The sequence below is a fragment of the Entelurus aequoreus genome, linkage group LG08 (assembly GCF_033978785.1).
Source record: "Entelurus aequoreus isolate RoL-2023_Sb linkage group LG08, RoL_Eaeq_v1.1, whole genome shotgun sequence".
Lineage (NCBI taxonomy): Eukaryota > Metazoa > Chordata > Actinopteri > Syngnathiformes > Syngnathidae > Entelurus > Entelurus aequoreus.
This window is the reverse complement of record NC_084738.1, coordinates 40,270,379-40,286,975: the sequence shown is the minus strand read 5'-3', so window position 1 is coordinate 40,286,975 and position 16,597 is coordinate 40,270,379. Positions and strand designations below refer to the sequence as shown.

Below are 16,597 nucleotides of genomic sequence, written 5' to 3'. Positions count from 1 at the left end.
CATATTGAACCAAAAATACACCAAAAAAAATCTGCCTGGGGCCGCAAAAAGTTAAAAGCCTTATATCAGTCTTATAATGAAGGCAATACATGATGTTGAAATGTAATATTTATTCTACACATTTTTGCAATATTGGAAAATGTAAATCGGAGGCTTCTCAGAGGGTGAGATTACTCCTGGAAGATACTGGCTTAGAATGGCCAAAGGTATAGATGTGTGTGTGTGTCCAAGTTATAGGAAACGTCAGGCTGTCTTCTTCTAATGGATTTACTACAATTTTTGAAAGCTGGGTAATGTTTCCTGTGGTCTATAAGAGCACACAAACAACTATCAGAAATGCAGCCAATATTACACAGAGATAATGGGTTATGAGACATGCAAATATAAATTAAATACACAGAGGACATAAGTAAAGGAAAATAAATTAGCTCAAATATACCTACAAACGAGACATAAGGATGCTAGCCTAAATAGCATGTTAGCATGGATTAGCTTGCAGTCATGCCGTGAGCAAATATACCTGATTAGCACTCCACACAAGTCAATAACATCAACAAAGCTCACCTTTGTGCATTCACTCACAGCATGAAAAGTTTGGTGGACAACATGAGACAAACAAGGAGTGGCATGAAACACATCTTTCTGTGGCAGCGTCGGAGAAAGTTATACATGTAAACAAACAATGGTGAGTTCAAGGACCGCCAAAATTAGTGGGACAAAATGGTGCTCGCCAAATGCTCTCTCATCAGTGAAGCATGTAGGATTTCTAACAATTAGGAAGGTTTGTGTCATGTTTGTCCTCCTACAGAAACCATATTAAAACATTTTCATACATTTTTGAAAAACTCCCAAGGAGCCACTAGGACGGCGCTAAAGAGCCACATTCGGCTCTAGAGCCGCGGGTTGCCGATTCCCGACTTAGCCAAACATTAAATATGTCATATCAGCAGGACAAAAATAGGAAAATATGCATTTTTAAAGTATCCATGTTCGTCTGGATATAGCAGCAATATCCAGCGAAACGCCGTATAGACCAACAATACTTCATGTTGCGCTGCCATTCCTTAAAAAGAGATGCAAATAAGCCTCTTTTAGCGGCACGGTTTAGAGTAGTTTATTTTTTTAGTTTTTCAGATATTTATCCACATATGTTACTGCCACCTTAGTGATTCTAAATTCACTAATTGTATTGTGTGACTAACAAGGCCCTATACCCGCTGCTATCTAGTGGAAGATTATTTAACTCCACTCAAAAAGGCACAAGCGGTTAGAAATACTCAGTGGTTTTTTTTTATATATATATATATGTTTATTAATGATGTGGATGTTTAGGTATTAACGTAGTTTATGATTTCCTACCAGCCTTCTTTCCTGCATGTTTTTTTTACTCGTAACTGGTTTTGCTATAGGCCTAATATCTTTTTATCCTTTAATAAGATTGGGTTTATGAATGACATAAACTTTAAGCAGTAAGTCCATGTTTGTGATTGGTCATTTGCTGCTAAGCCTGTTAAGAAAATCCTCACTTAAATATTCAAGTTGTTATCCAGTTTTGTTTTTATACTACATATTCAATGTTTGGCTAGGTTAAAAATAAAGACATTCCATAACTTCTACTTGATCGAAACTCCCATCGGACCGGTACGTTTTGTTTACCTGCAAACCGAAGTCCACGGATATCTACTTCTGGGTAAAGTTGGTGTCTCAAATGGATTTGCATAAAATGACTTCATATGCCCGTTACCTTTTTTTTCCATTTTCCAATTGTGATGGAAATTGGAAAAACGATCTGTTATCCGTTTTTTCATTTACGGTTTGGAAACAGATATTGAAAACACAATTTATTTTGTTTTTTTAGTGTTGGTTTTATATTCAAAAACGGTTGACCACAACGTAAATGGACCTTGTAAGCGTGTTACAAACACTGTCTTTTGTTTAATCTGTGGTTGAGCATACGTGCCTGTGTAAGTATTTAATTTTTCTATGTGTACATGTGCGGCCAATATATGTAGTAAATAAAATTAGTCTAAAAATGAGGTGAGTGTGGCTTTACTTTGGAAATTACGGCAGCATTTGTTTTTACAGAAAATAAACCTTCATAGTATCTCCTTGCCAATAATTACAAGACAATAGACTCCTTAAATTGACAAAATAGAAAATGTTAATTGATAATGAATTGCGCCATTAATTTTTCTAATTATAATATAAAAAAATATTTGTATATATTTATATTAATACATTTAAAAAAAGAAACTGTTGATTCAAACATTTGAAACCTTTTCTTAAAATTTAAATGTACTATTTTATTTTGTTGTTGGTACACAGTTCTGTTTTTAATGGACCGTCAATGTTGGCATCTGCATTTTCTTTTTCCGTCTGTAGGGTTCAAGGCGCTCCTGCGTTATGAAGGTTTTGACATTGACAGCAGTAAAGACTTCTGGCGTAATATCTGCATCCCTGAGGTTCACCCAGTGGGCTGGTGCGCGTCTAGTGGAAAACCTCTTGTACCTCCAAAAAGTCAGCACTACATCAACCCTTCCTTATCTGAATGTTATTTTTGTCAGGCTAGTGGAAGTACTATGGAATATTTATGAAATATATTTCGCAGGCATACAGCATAAGTATTCAAACTGGAAAACTTTTCTTGTGAAGCGTCTTACTGGAGCTAAAACACTGCCACCCGACTTTAATGCCAAGGTAAGATACACATTATTGCCAAGCCATTGCTCAAAGTCTGTTATAGTTGGTTACAATTCTAACACCTGAAGTATTTTGACAAAGGGGAGTTCACCCTCATTACACCCAGCAGTGTTTAGACATTGACACATATTTGTACATCTGGAACGTCCAATTACAATTAATTATGTGAATGCTGGAGCATTCTACAGTACACCAAAAATCTAAATATTTTTTCCTGCCAACTACTTCATCTATTTCCACATTTCTCAAACCATTCTAACATCAAAATGTTCAGATAATTTGGGACAAGGTGGCCGTCAGTAGAGCAATCATATGCATACGTGTTTAAGTTGATGCCTCCACCTGCTCTTCCAAAGCTGTCAAGCTCTGGGAAACACTGTTATTGGAAGGCTGACTAGAGGAGAAAACTTGTCGAGGAAAGCATTCTACAAACAAAGGGATTATCAAACAATTGAACACATATACATTTGAATAGGTATTACTGTAATCAGAGGAGTGGTGTTTAATTTTTGAACAAAGAACTCATTGGATATTAACATACTAACTGTAGATGCTAACATGTCCTCACATGCCCCCATGTGTAAAACATTTGTTATGCAAGTCAAACATGAAAGATGGCGTTAACTGACAAAATAGACTTTCACATTGTTTCTGGTTGTTTGCTATGTAAGTATTCTGTAAATTTGCAGGGTGCTTTCTCATAACGTGCTGCATCAATGTAGTGCGATTGTGAAATGCCAGCTCTGCTTGACAGTGTAAACATTTCACCACATTGTCTGTCCTTTTCAGTTTGAAATTATTTAAAAAATGTTGACAGGTTCTCTTGTTTTCTTTTGGTCCTTTCCTATGTGCCACGCCATTTCTCTCCATCATCACTGTTTTTGCCTGTTTGCAACACCATTCTCATGTGCGCTCAATTAGGAGCAGTCTTGCGGGAACCATTTTAAAGTTCTGGGCACTCCATGCAGTCTGGATTTAATACATTTTTATTAGTGAAACTCATTAAAAAAAGCAACAAAATACAAATCAAAGCTTTTTTCTAGATGTTTTGATGATTTATTGCAGTCCCATGTTTATTTATATGTTAATGTAACGTTTATGAGGTAGATCACCTCGCAGTGATCCTTTGAGAAATAGCGTGCCTGCTGAAAAATGGAGTGCACCCGTTCAAGGGCTTTTTACATTAATCCTGAAATTGTTTCTGAAAGTCGAATACATCTTAACTTTTTCTGAGTAGTGTAAATTAACAAAATATTCAATTGTTGTAATGTGTAAAAACTAAATCAAATATTTGTGTTTTGTGATCAAGCTTAATGCTTCTTCCCATCCACCACTGTTGATTTATCCATATGATTTATATTGTAGGTCCATGAGAACACACAATTTCCTTTTAAGAAGCTGATGCGGGTGGAGGTTGTGGATAAAAACTATCTCTGTCGGACACGTGTGGCGTTGGTGGAGCAAGTAATCGGAGGTCGCCTCAAGCTCGTCTATGAAGAGAGCCAGGATGGGTCTGACGACTTCTGGTGCCACATGTACAGCCCTCTCATTCATAATATTGGATGGTCACGCAGCATTGGACACCGCTTTAAAAGATCTGGTAGGATTTACTTTTGTACTTTAGTTGCAACAGAATGTGAAACAAATCCATGATCACAATTTACCCCTTACATATCAGCAACCATGCCAATGTTATCTTATCAAAGGACAATGCTATAGACATGAAACTTGAATTAGAGTAGTCAGTTAGCAGCTAAGAAAGCAGTATAGATTTTGGAACATGAATGAGCACGATTATGGACTTCATCCTATTAGACATGGTATTGAACAGAGCTGCATAAGGTGTTACTGTAACCTTCTTTCACTCAATTATAATACGAGCTATTGAATGTCTTGTGGGTGCCCCATATTTGAACACATTTTGGTGCATTATCATGTGCCATGTAACATGCAGGTCAGTTTCTGAAGAGAGGGCATCAGTGCTGCACGATTAATCGCAAGAGGCTTTTTTTCCTCCAGAGTCACCTTCGTTTGAGTGACAGATATGTTCGCCAATCAGAATTTTTGAGCTTCGTGTTTGTTCGTCTCTTGCTTCAAACAGGGAGAAAGACGTCCCATTTTGTACATCGCTCTTAGTGCCTGAGCATGTTGATTTACAGTAGAATTAAAAGAACGCAGTGATCTCTCTTTACAGTCAGGATCTTTGTTTCGGTGGGCGAAGAGCGGGACGCCGACTTTACACACAGGAACCCTCCATACCGACGACACGCCAGTAAGAAGTGCTACAAAGTAACAAAGATAAGCAGGAGAAAAATATGTTTACAATGCCAAATGTCGCGTTGTGGTAATATTTTGGCTTCAAATTGGATTGGAAATACACCCCCATTAATACAGATGAACGAGCGAGTATCAGGCATCCCAGATGTCCGCTATTTAGTGGAATTCCGCTATTTTTCTAGCCAAAGTGGAACTTTTTTAGATTTTTGTTTAATAACCACTACCGGTAACTCCGGCGCACCGTGGTTCGCTGGCTGCTTAGCACTAACCACGCTAGCATGCCGAGTACAGCCTTGCGCAGCGGACACTAACTGACTTGTTCACTCCGTCTGGCTTGGAGTCAAAGCTAGCTATGCTACGCTCGCCACGCAATTAGCCTGCGCTAATTGGCGTGTCCACAATGTCTACCGTAATTTCCGGACTATAAGCCGCACCTGACTATAAGCCGCACCAGCTAAATTTAGGGGAAAATACAGATTGCTCCATATATAAGCCGCACCCGACTATAAGCCGCAGGGTTTTGATGTGTAATTACCATAGTATATAGGGGTTCCTGCTACCACGGAGGGGATTGTCGGGACAGAGATGACTGTTTGGGAACGCAAAGCGTCCCATTTATTAACAATAAATCTTTCAATCATTCAATCAAACTTTCACATCTTTGACATGGCGAACAGCATTCGTGCAGAGTACAAATAATACAACGGTGCAAAGTAATACAAAGTGCTCGCCTGTACGTTATCAAAATAACCAGCCTACCGGTATATGAAAAGTCAGTCTTTAATCATTGTGTCATCGTCTTCCTCCTGCGTACTAAAACCACCGAAATCCTCTTCGTCAGTGTCGGAGAAGAACAGGCCGTATATAAGCCGCACCCTTGTATAAGCCGCAGGGACCAGAACGAGGGGAAAAAGTAGCGGCTTATAGTCCGGAAATTACGGTAAATGTATCTTATTATTCTGTTCCAACATATGGACATGTCCCTCTAGTAGGGACAATCTTTCTTACATGAAGCCATACTCTCATTTAGGCTGGCGTCGAAGTGGTGTCGTTTTTGGAGCTACCTAAGCTAGCCTGCGTATTAAGCGATGAAAAATCAAAAGAGTGAATGCTTTGAATGATTAAAATAATGTTGAGTTTAGACCATGTTATAGTATAGGTTAATTAGTGAGGTGGTAAAGTGGATGAAAGTAGTCAGTAAATGGGGAAAAGCAGGAGATATTTTGGCAACACGAGTGCTGTAACACACATTCTGTTTGATGAAAATATTGCTGTTGACAAGTAGATGTTATTAGGTTTCACGATTGTAATCATGATTTAAAATCCTAATCTCACTATCTTGTACTAGATCTAGTGCTGCTTGGCCCAACTTGCTTAAACAGCAATAGGAATGTTGTGTGTGGGCCACAGAGGGCAGCGGTGGGCTTGCCTCAGTGTTAGACCTAGTCTGGGAGCAAAGAAAAAACAAGGAAGTGTTCAGAGGAGCTCTTCTCGTGAGTGTGTATCAAGCTCCTGCCCGTTGGCTATACAGTGCGAGTTTTGTGAATACAATAAAAGGCTGACTTGTGCACAGTCATTCTGCCACCTTTATATTGCCGACACCAATACAGTATAGTCATTAATTTATTAAGGTTATATGTAATAACAAGCTCTATGTGATAATTGAACAAACAAACTTGTAGCAGATATCATGAATGCAATTCAGGTTACGTTTAATAAAAAGCTTCTTGTTATAATTGAACGAACAAACTAATTTATAGCAGATACACTGAATGCAATCTTACATCCATGACTTTACTAAGTGACTCACTTGTTCAACAAAAATCTTAAGTTTTTACAATTAAAATATTTGTTATCAAATATAGCCATCATATCTCATATATTCATGAAATTTCTTATAAATATGCAGTGAAGAGATTTCCTCAAACCAGACACATCATTGAACTAATGAAATCAACTATGGATGTTATACATTTTGAAATGGCTTGTATTGATATGGTGAAGATCTTTTCTCAACAAAAAAATGAACAAACTATGGATGTCAAAAAGGGGTGGGGCTTTCAATTTATAGCATCGAACAAATAGAAACCATTGATAAGTTTGCTTGCATTTGTACACGTTTTCTATGTAGTAAACGCGTTCCAAAGCATCTTAAAAATGGTAAAATCGATGCCCCTTGAACTCCCAAAATGGTCCTCTTGAACTCCAGTTATTTCTTTTTAAACCCTCAATTCTTTTTTTTATACCTCACTTGGATCCCTGGAGAATGCCGTCTGTGATCATGTGTCGCCAAAGACAAAAAGACAACGCCAGACCTTGTATTTTCGACTGGGAAAAAAATGCACATTAAGATGTTGAATATTTATGCAAGTTAAAGTTTAGCTTACAGAAATAAAAGTCAATTGTATTTTTTTGTTTTTATTTATTTTATATTTACATTTTTTTTTAGTATAACTGTTACTTACATTCCAATTACAGTACAATGGTAAAAATGTCTGCATAAAGCCAAATATTTTTTTCTACAGTAAATTACTGCATATTGTTTTAATTTGTGGCACCAGGAGAGACAAATATGTTGATTGTCTAAAAATAACATGTCTTCGTTCACTTGTTATTTTCACACGTTGTAAAATATCGAAATTACAAATCGAATCGCAATGGCAATTTTAGAGAGAAAAATCGCAATTAGGTGTTTTCTCAAAGTCGTGCAGCCCTGGAAGGCATCCTGCTCTGCTTCAAAATGTCACTTTAGATGTTTGGGTGCTCCCCAGTATTATTGAACACTAGATCTACAAATGGAAGATACTCTACTCCGACTATGAAATCGAGCTCCATAAATACATTATCGTGTCATGTAGGTCTAACTTGTTTGGTCAATTATTTTTTCAGACGTAACAAAGAAAATTGAAGGTCAAGTCGATGCTCCGCCACAGCTCTTCCATAGGGTAACATGTTTATTTTGCTTTCGTAATATGTGCTTACCGTAATTGATAATAGTAGCTTTGATAATTTTTGTTGAAGTCCTACGTTTGTTTTGTATGTATGCTTGGGGTAATTCAGAATGACCGAATGCCAATGACCATGATTGTGAAAAGTGCATTGATGAAAGTTGATCCTACGACAGTATCTTAAAGTCAGCTATGAACTGGCCCTCAATTGTATACTGTTTAACGGATGACAGCAAACGTGCATGACTTCCTGACAATTCAGTTTCAGTAGGTGGCATACATTTCACTCTAGAGATTAATATTTGAAAGAACATTTATCAACATTGTATTATCACAACTCTGTAAACATTCAACTATTCTAGATTGATTGTGACTGTAAACCTAAACTACAGTAGTTCCTATGTCATCACCAGGTTAGAGATGTGGACCAAAGTGGGGACTGGTTCAAAGATGGAATGAAGTTGGAAGCGATTGACCCCCTGAACCTCTCAGCTATATGTGTAGCCACTGTAAGAAAGGTATGTGTGTTTTCCCATTTATAGGTAATACATCTAAATAAAGTAATTTGTTTAAATGCTGCTACTTATATGCCATTAAGGTGTTGGCAGACGGGTATCTCATGATTGGAATTGATGGTTCTGAGGCAGTGGATGGATCAGACTGGTTCTGCTACCATGGCACCTCACCCTCCATCTTCCCTGTTGGCTTCTGTGAAATCAACAACATTGACGTGACACCCCCTCGAGGTATTGTAAACTAATATGTATGTATTTGAATCTTTAGAGAGATGTTAATAGCGATCTGTTGAAGATAAGTGAGAAACATTTCTTTACAAAAGGTTATTAATCAGGTTCGGGTCAACTCTTTATTCTTTCCCCCAGGGTACACTAAGCTGCCATTTAAATGGTTTGACTACCTCAGAGAAACCGGTTCAGTGGCTGCTCCTGTTAAGTTTTTTAACAAGGTAGGTTTACAGGGTTTTCGCTAGATTGCCACATACCTGTAGCGCTGTGGTTGGGGGGAGGGGGGGTCAATATGACATTATCACATTATTTACTATGATGCATATATTTTCTTTAAAAAAGCAAAACAACATGTATACATACATTTAAAGCACATGTTATAATTAATTATAGTATTAACATATATTTTTCTTACATATCATTTTCAATTGTTGCTCATTGTACAATGTTCTTTGTTGAGATTTTTTTTTTATCTTGCTGTTTTCCCCAATCCTTTTAGTCACTCGACTAGCTACAAGTCTAGCATTTATTTTTTGTGTTATTGTAGAATATACTCGTGTTTAAAGACTCTTTACTTCTGTTGCTCCATGTCCACAACGAAAAGAAATCTGCAGGGAGCCTGACATCATACTTGCTTCACGTTCCTGGGGGCCTTTTCTCCTTAATAGCTGCCACTGCCATCTTAAATTTTGAATATTGCTGTCCGTGGGTATAGCTCAGATACATGCTGCCTCCGATCCAGACAACCCTGTGTGTATGGCTTACGTCATCACATTATCCAGTTTCGCAAGCTGTGTTCCTATAATCAAAGTACGTATTTTTTTCGGCGGTCAAACTTACGGTCCATCACTGGTCAATAGTGCGCAAATAATTAACTATATATATCCATTCACACTGCAACTACCTGCTGGTGTTAATATGTATTTTCGTGTGTTATGATGTTAATTTTTCCTGTGGTCTGTGAACACACCGTGTCAGGGGAGAATGAGGACATGTTGTGTGTGTCCAGGAGTGAAACATGGATACGTGTGTGCACGCAGAAAATAGTTGTTAGAATTGCACCCGTTGTTAGCATAATATTGTTAACAAAAGCTGAAAAGAGCGCCAGATTGTGTGTGTTTTCTTCTGGACGCTACAATACATTATCTTACTTAATTTTGTTTACACTTTTAAAAAAAACTAATTTTAAAGGGTTGTGGTTAATATGTTGCTGTGGGGCGTCAAATACATTGAGGGGAACCCTACGTTTATGTTTATTAAAGTATTACCAGATTACCCAAAATAAAAAAAATGTTGAAAAGACAGGTCTTTTATCTGGAGTTTTGAGGTTTACAGTGTTAAGATTTACCCCTGACAAAGATATAAACAGTCCTATAATTTTTATAGTGAGTTATTTTAACAAATGGAAATTAAAATTAATGTGATGCATGGATTTGGGCAGTGGTACCTTGACATATGAGTTCCATGACAAAGCTTGTTACGCAAAATACTCTTATCTCAAGCCTTCCCCACTGAAATAAATTGAAACGCCGATATTATGTTTGGGGCCACAAAAAAACACCATTGTTTGTGACATGCTTTTTGATGAGAAAAATTGACCTCTTGATAACAACTATTGTATCAAAACCAACGCATCCGACCAGTCGGAGGCCTCGGAGAAGACCCAGGACATGTTGATGGGGCCATGTCTCTCAGCTAATCTGGGAACGACTCGAGATGAAGTAGCGAGGGGGAGGGAAGTCTGCACTTCTCTGCTTAGGCTGCTGCCCCCATAACCCGATCCAATCAATAGAGGATTAATGGATCATATAAAAAACAACACAATATAATGTACTACAAACAGTCATTCTGTTTTAAGAAGTCATTTCATGAAGTAATAATAATGTACAGCATTTACCTTACCTTCTACAGTATCTCCTGCAAGTGAATTTTCTGTCAAACCATCAGCAGTTTCTCCATATTTTTAAAAGCTGGAAATTATTTTAACGCCCTTTTGCTTGCGTTATTCTAGCTTTTATCAACTCCTGCTTCAATACGGTGCGGATTGTAGCAGTGCTGTGCTCAAACTGTTTCGCCAAGTCGGCTGCACGCACACCTGAGTCATATTTTTTAATAATGCCTTTCTTTATTTCAATGCATGTCATATTATGTACTGTTTATCTTCTATACACTATCCTTTACATTCACTTTCTTCCGACCTCTGGTTTGGAAAACAAAGGTTTAACTGTCAAGTTATCCATCCACATTTAGCCATACTACTTTTGTAAATGCTAGTTAATGCCATTAAGTGAGCCTCCGGATGTTGGGCAGATATTATTACCTTGGCATTCGCTACCCCAAATAGCATTAATCAATCAATCAATATTTATTTATATAGCCCTAAATCACAAGTGTCTCAAAGGGCTGTACAAGCCACAACGACATCCTCGGTACAGAGCCCACATACGGGCAAGGAAAACTCACCCCAGTGGGACGTCAATGTGAATGACTATGAGAATTAGGAAAGTATTTGAAGATAGCTTGTAACCCAATTTTTTGCCCGCAACTTCAAGCAAAAAAATCTCTAAATACGTACCACTCTAAACTAAAGTACCACTGTATTTGACTGATTGAAATAGTGATTTGGTTCCAATACAAAACGTGACTCAGTACTTGTTTGGCAACAAAGAGGTCAGATGTTTCTTTTTGTTGGTCACCGGGGTTGCACACATCTCAGGAGGGATTTTGATCAGAGAAACAGCCCCAATCAGAATGCTTCCGCTACCATGTTTGACATTCCAGATGGTGTCGATGGGCTCATATGTGGCTTTTATTTACCTACAAACACGTCAAGTGCATTTAATGACAAACCACATTATATTCTCCCAATCCTTGCCAGAGTCATACAGGTATTCTTTGTCAAATTTCCGACAAACTTGTACATGTCTTTTTAAGCGGCGGCACCTTGCTGGCACTGCAGGATTTCAATCCGTATTTAGTTGCTCAATGGAAAGTCATCTCAAGTCAGTATGCATGTAAGAATTACAAATACTATTTTCTACTATTCTTCCTGCTTTAATAGGAAGTTCCAAATCATGGATTTCGACAAGGCATGAAGCTAGAGGCAGTTGACCTGATGGAGCCACGACTGGTGTGTGTTGCTACAGTGACAAGAATTGTACATCGTCTACTACGGATCCATTTTGACGGCTGGGAGGATGAGTATGACCAGTGGGTTGACTGCGAGTCACCTGATCTGTATCCTGTGGGCTGGTGTCAGCTGACCGGCTACCAACTCCAACCTCCTGCATCCCAGAGTAAGAGTTTGATTTCAATTGAAGCATATTTTTACTCCGTGGTATTAAAATCCAGTTAGACAGGATATCTTGGTTGTTTTTATTTCTTGTTGTATCCTTTTTATTTATTTATTACATTTTAATATTTTAGGTGATATATTCTGCACTTCTTTGAAGGTATATTTTACTACTGTATTTTATTCATCCTTCCGTGTTACGATGTAAATGTGACACTATGTGCCCCTTTTCTTTTGTCTGTACAGCACTTTGGCCAACCGGGGTTGTTTTTAAATGTGCTATATAAATAACTAGCTGAACTGAACTGAACTTTGTTTTGAAATTGGAACTAAGTTGAGGTGGACCAGGATTTCAGAAAAATATGTGCTTGACTTAGGAGATTCCAAAAAGACTCTGAATGGGCCAGTCCAGTTTTTTACCCTTTTCCGTTTGTTTTATCCTTTACTCCTTGGTTTAGCTCGTGAATGTCGAGAAAGTTGTCAGAATTCTGAGCAAGGCTAGGTAGAGGGCGAAGATCAAAGGGTTGTGTAGCCCTCGAAACCAAGTGAGCCCAGGGACCTCCCTGAAAACTAGGGTTTAGAGAAATTTCCCATAATACACTGCCTCCGTTAAAAATATGACAGAGCGAATTGTCGCACTTGGTTACATCTAACAGTCAGCAAGCCACAATGGGTGATGATGTAGCAAGAATTAAGTGATGTCTGATTTCCTAGTTTCTTGTTTTCAGCACATTGTCTTGAGCCTTTGTTTTAGGCTGTAGGATGAAGAGTTAAGGGGGAGAATTCAGATTGCCCCAACAAGTCATCACACACGTTCTGCATATCCAGTGCATCCGGAAATAATTCACAGCGCTTCACTTTATGTTACAGCCTTATTCAAAAATTGAATAAATATTTTTTTTCCCCTCAATAAATAGACAATGTCAAAAGTTTTTATTTTTTTATTTTGCAAATGTATTAAAAAATAAAGAATCACATGTACATACATTCACTGCCTTTGCTCAGTTTTTTGTTGATGTACCTTTGGCAGAAATTACAGCCTCAAGTCTTTTTGAATACGATGCCACAAGCTTTGCACACCTATCTTTGGGCAGTCTCGCCCATTCCTCTTTACCCATTCCTCTTTGCAGCTCCTCTCAAGCTCCACCAGGTTGGATGGGAAGTGTTGGTTTTCATCCAGGATGTCTCTGTACATTGCTGCATTCATCTAAGTCTAGTCAGGGAGGTGACCAAGAACCTGATGATCACTCTGTCAGAGCTACAGCATTCCTCTGTAGAGAAAAGAGAACCTTACAGAAGGACAACGATCCCTGCAGCAAACCACCAAATTATGCCTGTATGATATAGTGGCCGGACGGAAGACGTTTCTTTGTAAAAAGTTTGCCAAAATGTACCTGAAAGGCTTTCGGACCATAAGAAACAAAAATATCTGGTCTGTTTAGACAAAGCTTGAACTCTTTAGCGTGAATACCAGGCTTCATGTTTGGACAATACCAGGCACCACTCATCACCAGGCCAATACCATCCCTACAGTGGGGATGATTTTCAGTGGCAGGGACTGGGCAACTAGTCAGGATAGAGGGAAAGATGAATGCAGCAATGTACATAGAAATCCTGAATGAAAACCAACGCCTTCCATCCAACCTGATAGAGCTTGAGAGGTGCTGCAAAGAGGAATGGGCAAAACTGCCCAAAGATAGGTGTGCCAAGCTTGTGGCATCACATTAAAAAAGACTTGATGCTGTATTTGCTGCCAAATGTGCATCAACAAAATATTGAGCAAATGCTGTGAATACTTAAATACGTGTGGTTTTATTTTATTTTATTTTTTTAATATAGTTGGGGGTGGTTGAGACCTAGAAAAAACCTTGAGCGAAGCACATACACATATTACTACATAAAGCTCAATATTTGCAATTAGGGGGCAGGCATCTGGCCCGAAGCTGCCGCCACCAAGGGTACTGCTCCGTTTTTTGTCATACCACGTGGGGTGAAGCGACAAAGGCGTGAGATTAGGGGTTGGATCACGTGTACGTGTGACGTGGATCTATTTTGCGTGTGTGTAAACTTGCACAGTGGGCTTTGATCTGCGATCCTGGTGCTCTGAGTGTTATCGCGAAAACACAGCCTGTTAGTCCAACAAAAGTCAACAAAAGCAGGTGAGTGTCTGCAAGAGACAGGGGAGGATTTTATAGCGCCTTTGCAGCATTGTCCTTTTTGGAGAGTCTCGAATCAACAACCTTACCAGGTCGCTCCACCCAGGGAAAACAATCCAGATTAGAATGTTTGTGTTTGAGCGAGCGAAAACAAATTAAAACTTTTCACTCCAATTGTCTATTTCTAGTGCTCAAATAAATCATACTTCACAATGCAGAGCAGACAGCGTCTTCAAGATGTTGTCCAGTTTGTGATTTAGTCCAAAATCACATAAATCTGAGTGCCCACAGCTCTGCCCATTTTTTGGGTACCTTGAACGGCTGCCAACATCTTCCAATTTGTTGATACACAGGACAGGCAGCTTCCCCTGAACTAGGGCTTGTCGTCGAGATTATCTTTTTAATTTTGTTAGGAGGACAGTTGATCATTTCCATTGTTTAGCGTTAAGACAAGACAAAACAAAGAAGCAAGCAGGAGAGGGAAGGAAAAGCGTCCGCCTTCAATGAGAGCCAGAGAGAGAAAAAAAATGAAGTGCAAGATGGGGCAAAATGACAGTAAAGGTTGATGACCTCTTGGTTAGCTAGAAGAAGACATACCTGTATAGCGTGAATTCACACAATTTTTAATAGATCATTGAATTGCGTTGAAATCCTGTCTTACAATTTGTTAATTTTTATCACTCATTAGTCACATAGTTCACTATTATACAGTAACTTTGGATTTTAGGAATTGTCAAAATGACGTGCTATTTTGCATGTGGTATAGGTGACTATTGATACATCTGGCCACTGCTGTACATAGATCATACTATGTATAGTACAATAGTAATATTACAAATTATCTTTCAGGTAACAGAGAAATATCTCAGTCACTACCCAAACAGAAGAAAAAGTCACAGCAGTACAAAGGACAAAAGAAAAGTGAGTAATCTTCTTGGATTTCTTATGTTTGACTTAACATACTTTTTCTTCCTTTTTCTGTCTCAACGTATGGTTGGTTGTCACCTGGTCGTTGAAAATATTGCCGTGAGACATTCTACTTTAATGTTTGATGTGCAATTTTAATTGATGAATTTGTCCATGATAATATTTATATTTTGTAGTTTATTTATGAAAGAATAATCCAAAAACTTGACTGAACTGTAAGCGTTTCGAAAATGTGAGTTACCAGTGTCATTGTAAGTATTGGCTGGGCCATGACAAAAGGCCTTTTTCCACCAAATGTCCAGAAACTTTCAATTCAATAGTGGAGCATTTAATCCTGACTATAATTTTTGCACAATTATTTACTGTGGTATTTTTGTGTCTCATTGGAATCGGAGTGTTGTTTGCTGATTAGTTTGCTCTACTACACCAAGCTCAGCTTGTTGTGTCTGAAAATTGCATTAAAACAACACAAATATTTTGCCTCAGATACTGTGGTGCTTCAATTTACGAGCTCGATTGATTCCACTACAGAGCTTGTAACTCAGAACAGTCCCGTTGAAATTAATTGAAATCAATTTAATCTGTGCTTTGCCCCCCAAAACACAACAGTTTTGTAACATGCCTTTTTAAAAAAAAGTTTTCAATAAATATTGTATAAAAAAAAAAACATATTCAAAGATAATATATTGTTGCATTATCTGAACCATCGACTGCCGTTGACTATATATGTTTTATTGTAGTATTAAAAACAATACAACAGTTACAGATGATATACATATGATGACAATGACCTGGATGAATGAGAACATTCATAGACAGATATACATGTGATATATTATTTTATTTCTTGTATCCTATTTTAACTGTTTTATTGTTCCCCCTTTTCTATTGCTGCTACAGATGCTTACATTTGCCCACGGTTATGAATACAGTTTCTGAATAGAAAATAATTTACTAAAAATACCTACAGTTATAATTTTTATCTGGTGATAATTGCAGCATTTACCTTTAAAAAGCACCCGCGTTCCGCGGTGAAGTTGATTTTCACATTGTTTGTTGATAATTTGTCTCTGTAGCTACAATGGCAGTTCACCCTCACTGTGCCCGGACTGCTCTGTCATGTTGTGGGGACCTATCATGAGAAGTGCTGGTGTTTATACTTAGGAAAACTGACTTCGAATGAGTCTCTTTTGAGCTGCTTCTTTGTCACACACAGACGCACACACATACACACACACACACACACACACACACACACACACACCATCAGCATTTTCTCCATATTTTCATGGATTAATGTACGTCGTTTTTGCTGTCTCCGGAGTCTGGCAGGTAACATTACTACACTTGAACTGCTTTGATATTGATTATTTCTTCAATTCAATGATTATGATCCCCTAGTTCTTTTCGGGCGGGTTTTGCAATGTTCATTTGAAATTTACTATGCACTCTCGCGCCGCAGAGGTTTGTAACTCAAACTTACGTTCTCAACTTGAATCATACCTAAAATAACAGCTTGTATCTCAAAATACTTGTAAGTTGAGGTCCCACTGA

At 38.1% G+C, this 16,597-nt stretch overlaps 1 protein-coding gene across 2 annotated transcripts in view; it reads left to right on the top strand.

Moving 5' to 3' along the window:
- The window catches only part of mbtd1 (mbt domain containing 1), a 57,144-nt gene that overhangs the window by 26,196 nt on the left and 14,351 nt on the right, over positions 1-16,597 (top strand). For both annotated transcript variants that reach the window (XM_062056474.1, XM_062056473.1), the window contains exons 7-15: positions 2,383-2,517; positions 2,609-2,697; positions 4,066-4,300; positions 7,867-7,922; positions 8,339-8,443; positions 8,524-8,671; positions 8,807-8,889; positions 11,730-11,964; positions 14,966-15,037. In XM_062056474.1, coding sequence (XP_061912458.1) covers positions 2,383-2,517; positions 2,609-2,697; positions 4,066-4,300; positions 7,867-7,922; positions 8,339-8,443; positions 8,524-8,671; positions 8,807-8,889; positions 11,730-11,964; positions 14,966-15,037 — 1,158 coding nt within the window. The remainder of the gene's footprint in view (positions 1-2,382; positions 2,518-2,608; positions 2,698-4,065; positions 4,301-7,866; positions 7,923-8,338; positions 8,444-8,523; positions 8,672-8,806; positions 8,890-11,729; positions 11,965-14,965; positions 15,038-16,597) is intronic.